The sequence below is a fragment of the Oenanthe melanoleuca genome, chromosome 1A, assembly GCF_029582105.1.
Source record: "Oenanthe melanoleuca isolate GR-GAL-2019-014 chromosome 1A, OMel1.0, whole genome shotgun sequence".
NCBI lineage: Eukaryota > Metazoa > Chordata > Aves > Passeriformes > Muscicapidae > Oenanthe > Oenanthe melanoleuca.
Window position 1 is genome coordinate 68,542,137 of NC_079334.1, and position 14,561 is coordinate 68,556,697.

The 14,561-nt window shown below is 45.1% G+C and overlaps 1 protein-coding gene across 1 annotated transcript in view; it reads left to right on the top strand.

Annotated features, from left to right (window-relative positions):
- The window catches only part of UBE2H (ubiquitin conjugating enzyme E2 H), a 35,737-nt gene extending 29,315 nt beyond the window's left edge, over positions 1-6,422 (top strand). The window contains exons 6-7 of the mRNA XM_056482326.1: positions 991-1,119; positions 4,316-6,422. Coding sequence (XP_056338301.1) covers positions 991-1,119; positions 4,316-4,440 — 254 coding nt within the window. The 3' untranslated portion in view covers positions 4,441-6,422. The remainder of the gene's footprint in view (positions 1-990; positions 1,120-4,315) is intronic.
- Positions 6,423-14,561: the final 8,139 nt, after the last annotated feature.

Here is a 14,561-nt window from a genome sequence, read left to right on the forward strand (position 1 = left end):
AAATCATTTTTCCAGGTTCTGTTGTGTTCCATCCCCAGCCAGGACAAACCTGAGCATCACACATCAGTGCTGGAGTTTGAATTCTGTGGCTCCATCCCCTTTTTTGGTGAATTTTTTTGGAAGTTGAGGGCTCCAGGATCTGGTTGAATTCATCACCTTGGTCATGACTCTGGAATGGGATTTTTTTTTTTTTCCCTTTTTTCTTTTCAACCTGGAAAAAAACTTTTTTCCAAGAGAAGGAACAGCTTGAGGTGACCAAACTGCTGCTGTGGTGGATCCTGGGCTGGGATTCCCTAATTCTGATCCATGCAGTGGAAACCAATTTAAGTAGAGACTGGAAGAGTTAAAGAATTCAGCAATTTGGAGTTTTTCCTGATTAAAAATCAGAATAATTCCATCCCCTTCTTTGCTTATATCAGCATTTATGTGCAGGGATGAGTTTGTGAGGAGCTGGTATTTTTATTTTTGTTTTTATTCCCTTTATCTCACCTCATTCCCAGATTCTCAGTGCATTTCCCCCTTGCAGGAGGTTTCCTGTGGGGATTATTTGGTGCTCTGCACATTCCCTGGATTGGTGGGAGTTGGAGCAGTGCTGGTTTAATTCATTCATTGATTAATTAGATTATGGAAAGCTCTGGGAGCTTTCATGGATTGTTTGGGGTTGGAAGCACCTCAGAGACTGAGCTCCATGGGCAAGGAACCTTCCATTTAAATAGAGACTGGAAGAGGTAAAGGATTCAGCAATTTGGAGTTTTTCCTGATTAAAAACCAGAAAAATTCCATCCCCTTCCTTGCTTATATCAGCATTTATGTGCAGGGATGAGTTTGTGAGGAGCTGCTGTTTTTATTTTTGTTTTTATTCCCTTTATCTCACCTCATTCCCAGATTCTCAGTGCATTTCCCTGTCTGGCTGTTCCAGGATTTTATTTTTTTTTTTGGGATGGCTGTGCCTCTGGGGACATGAACACCAACATTCTGTTTGCCTTGCAGATCTCACCAATATATTTGAGTCCTTCCTGCCCCAGCTGCTGGCTTATCCCAATCCTATAGATCCTCTAAATGGAGATGCTGCAGCCATGTACCTCCACCGACCAGAAGAGTACAAACAGAAAATTAAAGGTGAGCCCTAATTAACACAATTACTGGGGTCCCATCCCCATGATGGCTCTTGGCTGCACATTTGGGTTTTTGTTTGTTTTTTCCCCCTTTTTAGTTTCAAATATAAGGAAGGGTGAGGTGCTGCTGGGTTAAAAATCACCAGCAGAGCTTAAAATGGGAAAGGTTCAGTGGGATTTTGGGAGATGGGAGAAATTATCTGGAAGAAAAATTCCTGAATTCCTCATATAATACAAGGATGAAGATCACAGCATGGATTTGTTGGGGGAGATCAGCTTTGCCATTTTTCCACAAAGGGAATTATTCCTGTGGTGAATTTTTTTAGGGTGTTGAAGTTAAACAAGGAAGAAAAAGTATGTGACAAAAACAAAAACAAAAAAAACCCAAAAAAAACCAGGAAAAATTCCAATCTTAAACAGCCAGTGGATAAAAAAGGATTTGCTGGAAAGTTGTGAGAACAGCAATCAAGGGATTGGTGATGAGGTGGTTTTGCACTGTGCCAGAGCAGGAATTGTGGAAAATGCCAAATAATCCTTCCTTGCTACTTCCTAAATCCATGCCTGGAAGCTGCAGGGAAATTAATAATTAATTTTTAAAAATTAATAAAGACTGGAAGATGAGGGGAAGGAAGAATTGCAGGAATTTCAGCTAAAGGACCAAAGGGGTTCAGGAGCTTTGGAGGAGAAAACAGGGGCAGAACCTCCTTGGGGTCAGGGAAGGATCCCAGAATACTTTGGGTAAATATTTTGGATAAATAGAATTGGTGAGTGAGACACAAACTGATTTAGTCTTGGAAACAGAAGAATTGGGATAAAAAATGAGGAATTGTTCTTTAGATTTGCCTAAAATCAGCAGGGCCCTTTCCTATGGAATTTATTTCTCCTCTGATCCAGTGAACACAACCCACATTTCATCTCCTGGTGGGAAATTTGGATTTGAGAGGAGTTTTTAGGGAGCTGAGTTCTGTACTGGGATCAGCTCTGCCACATCACCCAGGAGTGCTTCAACCTGGAGTCACTCTCCTGGTGTGAAATCCCCAATTTTTGAGGGTAGAACTCTCAAAATCTGATTTAAATTGTGAATTATTCAGGATTGTGGGAACTTCCCTGCAGATCTGCCCTGCTCAGCATCCCAAAATCCATTCCCTGCTTTTTCATACCAGGAAAAAAAAAAAAAAAAAAAAAGATTTGTCAGATAAAATCTCCAGTGCCAGCACTGAAACTGCTCAAAACCCAAAAATATCCTTGGAAAAAAGGCAGAAAAAGTGATTTCAGCCCAGGGAAGCTCTCAGGAAATCCCTTGGGATAAAGTTTGAGGTGCTTGGAGCACATTCTGTAAATCCAGAAATCCAGAAATCCAGCAGCTCTTGCCAGGATTGCCTGACCAGGATGGGATGGAGCTAAATTGAAAAAAAGAACCTTGGACATGTTCAGGTTGCTGTGGATCCTGTGCTCTGGGAAACTCAGGGATAAATGAAATAATTAAAAAAAAAAAAAGTAAAATAAAGTATAATAAAAAATAAAATAAAATAAAATAAAATAAAATAAAATAAAATAAAATAAAATAAAATAAAATAAAATAAAATAAAATAAAATAAAATAAAATAAAATAAAATAAAATATTGAGAAAGCTTGTCCCACAGAAGGGTGCTCAGGAAGGGGAACCCTCAAGGGGTTTATTTATTTATTTATGATTTATTTATGATTTATTTATGATTTATTTATGATTTATTTATTTATTTATTATTTATTTCTCCTCTGGTTTTGCCATTCAGAGCACAGGGAATTTTTGTGTGATGTGGGGGTTTGGGGAAAGGGCCCAAAATTTGGAATTGCTCTTCTTCACAGATGAACCCAGTGATGTTTTCCTGGCAGGAATTGGTGTCTTGATGGTTCCCCTTCCTGAGCACCCTTCTGTGGGAGATTCTTTCTCAATATTTTATTTTATTTTATTTTATTTTATTTTATTTTATTTTATTTTATTTTATTTTATTTTATTTTATTTTATTTTATTTTATTTTATTTTATTTTTATTTATTTATTTTATTTTTTATTTATTTATTTTATATTTTACATTTTTTATTTTATTTTATATATTATTTTATTTTGTATTATTTTATTCAATTCTATTATATTTTCTATTTTCTATTTTCTATTTTATATTTTATATTTTATATTTTATATTTTATATTTTATATTTTATATTTTATATTTTATATTTTATATTTTATTTTACATTCTATTCTATTCTATTCTATTCTATTCTATTCTATTCTATTCTATTCTATTCTATTCTATTCTATTCTATTCTATTCTATTCTATTCTATTCTATTCTATTCTATTCTATTCTATTCTATTCTATTCTATTCTATTTATTTTTACCTCAATGGACTGAAAATCCCAATGCAAATCCCAATCAGTGCAACACTCAGCATGGAAAGAATTTCACTTTTCCTGGGTTAAACCTTCCCAAAAAAATAAAAAAAGGAAGGGAGCAGCCACCTCAGGGATGTGTCACAGAATTTTGGAATTATTTGGGTTGGGAGGGACCTTAAAAACCATCCAGGGAAACTTCCACTGCCCCAGGGAGCTGCAAACCCTGTCCTGGAACATTCCCAAGGATCAGGCAGCCACAGGCAATGGGATCATGGAAAATTTCTATGGTTTATCAGTGGTAATTGTTAATAATTGTAGTATTTTTATTCATGAAGATATTTCCCTTAGTTATTTTTATTCATGATGATATTTCACTATATTACAATATATAATATATCATTATATTATATATTATTATAGTATATATTATTAGATAGTAGTATTTTATATAAATATTCTTATGTAATTATATGTTATTATATTATATATTAATATATAATATAATATATAATAATATATTATATGAGAATATTTAATAATATATATTATATTATATTATATTATATTATATTATATTATATTATATTATATTATATTATATTATATTATATTATATTATATTATATTATATTATATTATATTATATTATATTATATTATATTATATTATATTAATTTTACTAATATATATTGTATTTCACTATATTTCACTATTTTATCCTAAATAATTTCCCTATTCCTCCACCATCCTATAACCCAACCTCCCACAACTATCAACCACCTACCCTAATTTTTTTTTTTTTTATTTTTTTTTCCTTCTGCAGAATACATCCAGAAATATGCAACAGAAGAAGCACTAAAGGAGCAGGAAGAAGGCACTGGGGACAGCTCCTCTGAGAGCTCCATGTCTGACTTCTCTGAAGATGAGGCTCAGGACATGGAGTTGTAGTAGAGGCCACCTGCTTTTCAGAGACACTCTAATTTCCTAACCATGAGAAGCAGACTATAATATTCATATTTAAACAAAGCAATTTTTTTTATTACTAAACAAGGTTTTTATGAATTATAGCATTGATATATATATATACATATATATATATCACCCTTTAGAATCTTGATTTTTCTCAGTCATTTCCCAATTTCTTTTTTTTTTTTTTTTTTTTTTTTTTTTTGTGTCCCAAGGTGCATTTAGAGTATTCCCAACATTCCATTCTGGTAGCAATATGCAGCCTGGATGCATGCATTGAGATTTTTTTTTTTTTTTTTTTGTGTGCTGCCCTGGGAGGGAGGGAATAATAACAAAAAAAAAAAAAAAAAAAAAAAAAAAAGAAAAAAGAGAGAAAACAAACAAAAATCCAAACAGAGCAGAAAAAAAAAAAAAGAGGGATTTGCTGTTGGATGGAGGTTTCCAGCTGGGATGGTGGAATTTAAAACCTTGGGGGTGCTAGAGCTGTGTAGGGATGGAAGGGGCTCCTCTAGGCTGTGTTTGAAAAGAAAAAAAAATGAGATTTAAGTAAAGAACAAATGGAAATGAGTGGAGCTGCTGGGAGCACCAGATCTGGAGAGTGAGAATTTCAGTTCTGCTGTGGACTCCTCCTGCACTGCTGCATTCCTGGGGAGTCTGGAGAAGTCTGGAGAAGTTTGGAGAAGTTTGGAGAAGTTGGATGCTGTTCCTGCCCTGCTGTGCATCAGGAGCTGTTCCCTTGCTGGAAGGTTGGAGCCACTGGGATCCCTGAGCACCTGGAATTCAAAATTCAAACATTCAAACTCTTCTCTGTCCCACTTTGGAACCTCCAATGGCTTCCAGTTGGCTTTATTATTATTATTATTATTAATTATATTATTATTATTTTTTATTTTTCTTTCTTTCCTCCTCCCTCTTTTGCTGGAAATCTGGTTCAGAGCTGACAAACACTCTCTGTGTGTCCTGGGAATTCTCTCTGACCAGATGGATTTGCCTCACCAGAGCTTCAGATCCATGGATCCATCAGCACTGATTTTCATTTTCTTCTTTTTTTTTTAAATTTTATTTTATTTTTAAAATCTTTCTTTCCTCCTCCCCTTCTGCACCACTTTGGTTTTCATCTGCTTGTGTGTGTACAAAAGGATAAAAATTCCTTAAGGGTTAAGAATATGATCTAGAGAACAAAAATTCCTGAAGAGTTGAAAATATGATCTAGAAAACAAACAAACAAAAAAAAACAACACACACACAAAATTTGAACTGAATAAAAAAAAAAAAAGAAAAAAAGCCTAAAAAGCACCAACTGAGGAAGCAAATGAATTCACTCTGGGTTTTTGTTGGTTGGTTTGGTTTTTTTTGTTTTGTTTTGATTTTTTTTTCCTCCAGGATGTTTGGGAATTGGAATGTTGGATTTCTCCTGGTGTCTTGCAGCAAGCTGAGAGATTTTTCTTTTTTTTTTTTTTTTTTTTTTTTTTGGCTGTTGTTCCTGGAAATCTGATGAGTAAATGTCTCCTTGGGATGCTGGGATACTTGAATTGGGATAATTGTGCATCAGAGATTCAAACTGAGATGGATTTTTAAAGCTGAATGTTACCTGCTGTTTTCTTTTGGGGATTTTGCAGAGGGGTTTGGACAAAATCTTTTCATTTGTGATGCAGGAAAAGAAAAAAAAAAAAAATCAACCCACCCTGAGCAACTCTGAAGCAGAGTTTTGAATGTCAGACTGGTACATTTGTCATTTTCCCAGAACTCTTGGGGTTTGTTCCTTTTCCTTCCCACCCACTTGGGGCTGGGACATCCCATCCCATCTCCATTCATGAAGCACAATCAGTTTCTTTCCTTTCTGTTGCTTTTGAGGGGGAGGAGGGAGGGAGAAAACACCAAAAAAACAAAACTCCATCAAGTCCCACTTGGCTTTGGCATGATTTTCCTTAATAAAAACCTACCTTGGATTTCCTTTCTGTTAATTCTGGGCACGAAGCAAAGATTTATTTTTTTTTTCTCCTTTTTTTTCCCCCCCATCCTTTTCCAGCAGTGGTGTAGGGCTGTGGCTAGTTCTGTGCTGAAGTTCTCTATCTAGCAATTTGTGGCTTGTTGGAGGGTAATATTAATTATTTAACATGTAATGATGTAATTAACTCTTATCTAGCACGTTGTTTGCTCATTAATTTGGGGAGGGAGGGGCCACTTTGAACTCGCTTTTCCTGCTGCCCTGGCAGTTTTTTGCTTGTGCTATAAACCTTTACTTGTAGGTGCTACTTAGGAGTAGAGTCCAGTGCTGGGTGGTGATTTCAGTTTAAAAAGCTTCAAAAAACGAGGGTAAAAAAAAAAAAAAAAAACAGGACAAAAAAAAAAAGGCAACCAAAAAAAAAAATCACAATAAAAATTTGTATTTTTTCAATATTGTATAAAAATAGTGTTCTAATTCCCTCATCCCCCTTCCCTTGCAGGGTTTGTTTTTTTTTTTTTTTGTCTACATTATTCACCCCACATGGATTTAGGGTATCAAAATATGAGAAACACTGAGCTGGGATTCCCAAAAAAAAAAAAAAAAAAAAAAAAAAAAAAAAAAAAATTGGGGAAGCACAGCTGGATGTGTGAGACACAACAGGATGGATTCATGGGCAAATGCCAGGAAAAGGCAATTCCCAAATCCCAGGGAAAAGCAATTCCCAAATCCCAGGAAAAGCAATTCCCAAATCCCAGGAAAAGCAATTCCCAAATCCCAGGATTTGTCCTGGCAGGGAGAAGCAGCTGCTTGGAGTGTCCTGGAGGGGGGTTGGGCTCTGCTCCTGTCCCACCCCTCCTCTTTTTGTTTCACCCCAAATCTCCCTTTTTTATCCCAAAAGAATCCTCCTTCCCCCCACAAAATATAAATCTGTAAATCTCCAGCAGCCTCATGATGAAAAGGTGGAGCAAGAGAGGTTTTTTTGGAGAATTTCCATTTTTTTTAATCATCTTCAGGGTGTTTTTTGGTGTTTTTCTTCTTCACAAAACAGTGGTGGAGTCACTTTGGGAATTCCCACTGCCAAACTTTGTCACAGCTTTGGGAACAACCTTTGCCTTCTACACCTGCCAAAAAAAAAAAAAAAAAAAAAAAAATCTCTTTTTTTCCTCGAGTTTTTCCACGGAAGAAGCTGAGTGGACACATCCCCAGCCCTCTGCCCCACCCCAGCCAGGGATGGTTTTGGGGGTGCAGAGCTCTGAACCCCACCCCAGCCACCCCCTTCCCTCCATCAGGAACGTTGGGATATCTTTGACAAATTTATAAATTCTTTTTCTTATTTTTTTCCCTCCTCCACATCCTGAAACAGCCACAATTCCCCACCTGTGCTCAGCCCCTGTCAGGTGAGACCTGAGGAGATTTTGGGGGGTTTTGCCCTTTGGTTGAATCAGCTCTTGGTTATTTTTCCTTTTTCTCCTCTTTTTTCTCGTGTAGTTATTGAAGTGACACAGCTCTGGGTAGAACCTCTCCAATAGTCGTGTGTAACTCAAGAACTGTAAACCTTTTTTTTTTTTTTTTTTCCTTTTTTTTCTCGTTTTTTTAAAAAATAAAATCTGTATATACCTTGAAAGCTGGGCTGGTGTTTGGGCTTGCAGGGAAACCCTGGAGCAGGAGCAGCTGTGATCCTCAGGGACCAGCCCCAAAATTCCCTGGGTGTTTTCCCAGCTGGGAATGATCACCTGGAGGTGATGGTGGGAAAATCCATGATCTTGGAGGTTTTTCCAACCTCACAAATTCCTTTTCCAGCTCTTGAGGTGATGCCCCGTGACCACAGCCACGGCCCCTGAGCTGATTTTTAGGATTTTTAGGAATTTTAGGATTTTGGGGCATCCATTCCTCCCAGATCCCATCTTTCCTTTGCAGCTGGGGAAGCTGTCCCAGGTGAGGCTGCCACGGGAGCTCTGTCATTAATGGATCTGTCATTAATGGGTGTGTCATTAATGGGTGTGTCATTAATGGGTGTGTCATTAATGGATCTGTCATTAATGGGTGTGTCATTAACGGGTGTGTCATTAACGGTGTGTCATTAACGGGTGTGTCATTAATGGGTGTGTCATTAACGGGTGTGTCATTAATGGGTGTGTCACTAATGGATGTGTCACTAATGGATGTGTCATTAATGGATGTGTCATTAACGGGTGTGTCATTAACGGGTGTGTCATTAATGGGTGTGTCATTAATGGGTGTGTCATTAACGGGTGTGTCATTAATGGGTGTGTCATTAATGGATGTGTCATTAATGGATGTGTCATTAATGGGTGTGTCATTAATTGATGTGTCATTAATGGGTGTGTCATTAACGGGTGTGTCATTAATGGGTGTGTCATTAATTGATGTGTCATTAATGGGTGTGTCATTAATGGGTGTGTCATTGATGGGTGTGTCATTAACGGGTGTGTCATTAATTGATGTGTCATTAATGGGTGTGTCATTAATGGGTGTGTCATTAATGGATGTGTCATTAATGGATGTGTCATTAATGGGTGTGTCATTAATTGATGTGTCATTAATGGGTGTGTCACTAATGGATGTGTCATTAATGGGTGTGTCATTAACGGATGTGTCATTAATAGGTGTGTCATTAATGGATGTGTCATTAACGGGTGTGTCATTAATTGATGTGTCATTAATGGGTGTGTCATTGATGGGTGTGTCATTAATGGATGTGTCACTAATGGATGTGTCATTAATGGGTGTGTCATTAATTGATGTGTCATTAATAGGTGTGTCATTAATGGATGTGTCATTAACGGGTGTGTCATTAACGGGTGTGTCTTTAATTGATGTGTCATTAATGGGTGTGTCATTAACGGGTGTGTCATTAACGGGTGTGTCATTAATTGATGTGTCATTAACGGGTGTGTCGTTAATGGATGTGTCGTTAATAGGTGTGTCATTAATGGGTGTGTCATTAATGGGTGTGTCATTAATTGATGTGTCGTTAATGGATACTAATTAGGCAGAGAGGCTGTTTGTGGGTAATCACTCCTCATTTTGGAGTTGGGTGGGGACAGTCCAGGGGGTGGGGATGGGGCAGGTGACAATGGCTGGCACGTGCTTGTCCCCAAATCTGCAGCTGCCGCCCCAAATCTGAGCCTGACCTTCCTCCCCATCCTCCTCCTCCTCCTCCGCAGCTCGGGGCTGTTTGTCCCAGCTCGGGGCTGTTTGTCCCAGCTCGGGGACACGCTGGCGGTGTCCCGCCAGTGCCACCTGCTGCCAGCGCCCTGAGCTGGCCCGGGTGCCACTGGCTGGGACATTGTCCCCGGGCCACCTCCGGGGGCCACCAGCGCTCCGGGCTCTGCGCCTTTCCCTGCGGGGGGAGCCGGGCAGGGGGGACAGTGCCACCCCCTCCCGGCAGTGTCCCTCTGTCACGGGCCGGCGGGTGGCACTGTCCCCTCAGCCCGGCAGGTGGCCCCCGTGCCCCGCCAGTGGCCTCCCAGTCTGCCCAGTTCGGACTGGGCGCGTTTCTGGCTGCCCTCCCTGTCCCCTGGCGCTGCCCCCGTGGCTCCTGTGTCCCCAAGTGCCACCTGCTGCCACCGTGGTTTGGGGGGTCAGTGATAGGGTGACACGGGGGGGACAGGGACCCAGAGCTGGTGGCAAGGGCTGCTCCTGGGGGCACCCAGAGGTGTCACCTGCCCTGGGGACACCCAGAAGTGTCACCTGCCCGGACTGTGACGGTGTCAAAGGGCAAAGCCCTGAGCCTGAGGCTCCCTGGGATGGGGGTGACACCTCACGGACTCTGGGTGACATTCTCATGGGGCTCTGGGTGACATTCCCATGGGACTCTGGGTGACACCTCATGGGACTGTAGGTGACATTCTCATGGACTCTGGGTGACATTTCCATGGAGCTCTGGGTGACATCCCCGTAGGATTCTGGGTGACATTCTCATGGGACTTAGGTGACGTTCCCATGGGACTCTGGGTGACGTTCCCATGGGACTCTGGGTGACACCTCATGGGACTGTAGGTGACATTCCCATGGAGCTCTGGGTGACATTCCCGTAGGATTCTGGGTGACATTCCCATGGGACTCTGGGTGACACCTCATGGGACTGTAGGTGACATTCCCATGGAGCTCTGGGTGACATTCCCGTAGGATTCTGGGTGACGTTCCCATGGGACTCTGGGTGACATTCTCATGGGACTGTAGGTGACATTCTCATGGACTCTGGGTGACATTCCCATGGAGCTCTGGGTGACATTCTCATGGGGCTCTGGGTGACGTTCCCATGGGACTCTGGGTGACACCTCATGGGACTGTAGGTGACATTCCCATGGGACTCTGGGTGACGTTCCCATGGGACTCTGGCTTTTACCACCGCAGGGCTTTGGGCTCTGTCCCCAGGAGCGTTGGGTGCCGTTCCCGCAGGACTTTTGGTGTCACTCCCACCGGGCTCTGGGTGCCCTTCCCACGGAGCTTCGGGTGCCACCCCAAAGTGGCTCTGGCTGCCATTTCATCGGTGCCATCCCTAAGGGATTTCGGGTGCCAGCCCACGGAATTCTGGGTGCCATCCCCGTGGAATTCCGAGGACTCTCTGGAGATCTGGGTGTTCTCTGGGTGCTCTCCCTGTGATGTTTGGGTGCCAACCCTGCGGGGTTTGGGTGTCACTTCCATTGGGCTCTGGCTGCTCCCACCTGGCTCTGCTTGGTGCCGTCCCTGTGGGGACCTGGGTGCCACCTCCATGAAGATCTGGGTGCCATCACCACCCCAAAGGTCTCTGGGTGGCATCACCACCCCCAAGGGCCTCCGGGTGCCATTGCCACCAGGCTGTGCTTGGTGCCACCCCCAAGGGTCTCTGGGTGCCACCCTCAGCCCCACAGCCCCTGTGACACACGGGGACAGTCCAGCGCTGCCCGATGCTCCTGGGGCTGCTCCTGGTGGCACTGGGACATTCCCAGCCCTCCTGGCTTTGTCCCTGTGCCACACGCCAGGACCTTCCACCATGAGAACCGCTCCCCATCCCCCTGGACATCCAAAGCATCTCCTGGATCCTGCATCCATCCGGATGCACCCCGAGCCCCAAGCGGGCACCAGGACCAGCCAGGCCACTGGTGGTGACCCCGATGTCCCCCTGGGGGACACCTGAGCCTCTCTGCCTGCCCCTGGCCGGCTCCGGTTACCGCCCGGATTGTTCCTCCCGCCTGGAAGAAATGCCGTCAGCGGCGGCGGATCGGTGGCCATTACTAATGCATGACATTCCCGAGGGACACAGCCCTGTCCTGCCCCCCAGGCGGGACCGGGACCCCCCCGAGCCGCCGGCACCCCTCGGGAAGGGCAGCGGGGTGGGGAAGGGTTTGGATCCCTGTTCCTCCATCCAGACCCCGAATGGCCGGACTGGAGCCAGGATGGACCTTCCCAGACCTTCCTGGTGACCACCAGTGCTCCTGCGGGGAGCACTCCCAGCTCAGGGCACGTTTGGGGATAAATATCTCATTTCCCCCATAACTGGTTATTCTGAGCCTTTTGGAGCCGGGGTTTCTCCTTCCCTGCTTTGCTGCTTCCCGATTTTTAGCTCTTTTTCCCCCCAACTCCGCCTTTCATCCCCACCTGAGCTCGGTGATGCCGAATCAAACATCTTCAGATGAAAACCCCCAAAACTCATCCCTACACTTCCAAATCCCCAAACCCACAAAACTCATCCCTGCACTTCCAAACCCCCAAATTCACAGGAACTCATCCCTGCACTTCCAAACCCACAGGAACTCATCCCTGCCCTTCCCAATCCCACAGGAGCTCATCCCTGCACTTCCAAAATCCCCCAACCCACAGGAACTCATCCCTGCCCTTCCAAAATCCCCCAACCCACAAAACTCATCCCTGCACTTCCAAAATCCCCAAATCCTCAGGAGCTCATCCCTGCACTTCCCAAACTCACAGGAACTCATCCCTGCACTTCCAAAAGCCCCAAACTCACAGGAGCTCATCCCTGCCCTTCCAAACCCCCAAATTCACAGGAACTCATCCCTGCAATTCCCAAACTCACAGGAACTCATCCCTGCACTTCCAAACCCCCAAATTCACAGGAACTCATCCCTGCAATTCCCAAACTCACAGGAACTCATCCCTGCACTTCCAAAACCCCCAAACTCACAGGATCTCATCCCTGCCCTTCCCAGCTGGGGTTGAACAAAGCTCCCCCCTCCCATCCCTGAGCTCCCACCCCGTTTTCAGCCGGGATCTCATGGAAGGGGGAGGATTTTGCCATGGGAGGGTTCCCTGGCCGATGCTCTCGGCTGCTCTCCCTCATCGCTCCACATCAATATTGCATCACCCTTCCATCCCCCTCCGGAGAAACCCGGCCCGGCAGAGCCCCCGCCCGACCCCCTCCGCCTTTCCAGAGGCTCTTCCAGGTCCATCCCCATTAAATATTCGGCGGAGGAACAAAAGGAGGAGATGTAAATTTTTAAACAGGGCCGTTTGCTCCGCTCGATTTACGCCGGGACGAGGCTCCCGTGAAATTTCGGCCACGCCTTGGTGGAGCCGGAATATCGGTGATGCCAGGAGAGGGATGAGCCTGGAGCTGAGAGCCCCATTCCATGCAGGCTCGGGATGTCCCAGCTTTGGGATCATCCCTTGGGCACCACCACCCTTGTTCGGGGTCCATCCCACGGTCTTGGGGACCATCCAAGGTCCCTGCTTGGCTGGGGCCATCCTGGGAACTCAGGGACCATCCCAAGCTCTTGGGGATCATTCCAGGTTCTTGGAGACCACCCAAGGATTTTAGGGAGGGATTATCCTGGTTTCTAGGATGCTTTCCACCTTGGGGACAGTTTTGGGGTCTCAGGGACCATCCCAGGCTCTTGGACACCATCCTGGGGTCTTGAGGATCATCCCGACTTCTGGGGACCATCTGGGGTTCTTCTTTTCTTGGGGATCATCTCAGAGGCTCCAGAAGTGTCTTGAGGTCCCCAGGACCCTCTTGGGGTCCATCCTCGCACCTGGGGACCACCCTGGCTCCCTCCCTATGTGAGGACCCTCCTGGAATTCCTGGGAAGAATCCAGTGGGATGTTGGGGCCATCCCAGGCGCTTCCCTGCTTGCCAACCATCCTTGGGACCACCCCTGGCTCGTGGGGACCACGCCAGGTCTTGGGGACCACCAGAGGTGCCCCCACACTTCAGGACCACTCTGGGCCCCCGGGTTTTGGGAACCATCCCAGGACCCTCCTTTCTCCCACAGAGCAGCATCCCAAACTCATCCCAGTCCCAGGATCCATCACTTTCCTCCTCCCCTGTCCTTCCCTCCCCTCTCCCCCCATCTCTCTTGGGGGGCTGCCCCCATCCCAGCCCCGCTCTGTTCCACAGGGGGTTTAACCCCCACCCCCCCAAAAATCAAACCCGGGAAGCACCGATGGCTTCTCCCACCCTCCATCCCCGCGGCAACCCGATCCCGGTCCCAGCGGGCAGCCTGGCCCCAAACTGGTCGGGCTGGTTTGCGGCGCTGGAGCCAGCGCGGCACACGCAGCTTGGGGGCGGGGGGGCGGCACTGACCCCCCGAGAGATTTATGGGCTCTTATATTTGTGGGTTTCTATATTTGAGTTTGTATATATTTGAGTTTTTATGCGTTTGAGTTTTTGTATATTTGAGTTTTTATATCTATTTATGTTTTTATATATTTATTTTTTATATATTTATGTTTTTATATATTTATGTTTTTACGTATTTATGTTTTTATAAGTGGTCAGAACCCGCGTTTTTGCGCTGGGGGAGTTTGTGTGGGATTTTTGGGGCGGGGAGTGGAGGAAAAATTTAAACTGGGGACAAGAATTTTGGGGGGGTGGGATATAATTTTAGCGGGATGGGGGGCGGCGTGCGGGGCTGCGACAAGGAGGGGACCCCTGCGGAGCCCCGGGATCCACCCCACGAGCCGGGGTCGCGCCCCCCGATCCCGATCCCGATCCCGATCCCGATCCCGATCCCCCGCCCGTCCCGTCCCCTCGGGGCGGCGGCAGCTGCGCCTCTCGAGTTGCGGTGCCGGGGGGCGCGGGGGGGGCTCGGGATCGGTTTCCTTCCCCCCCCCGGCCCCGAGGGGGGATGTGGGGGGAGTTCAGGCAGCGGGAAACCGGATCGTTGTCGGCGGGGCGGCTCAGGTGCGCGGC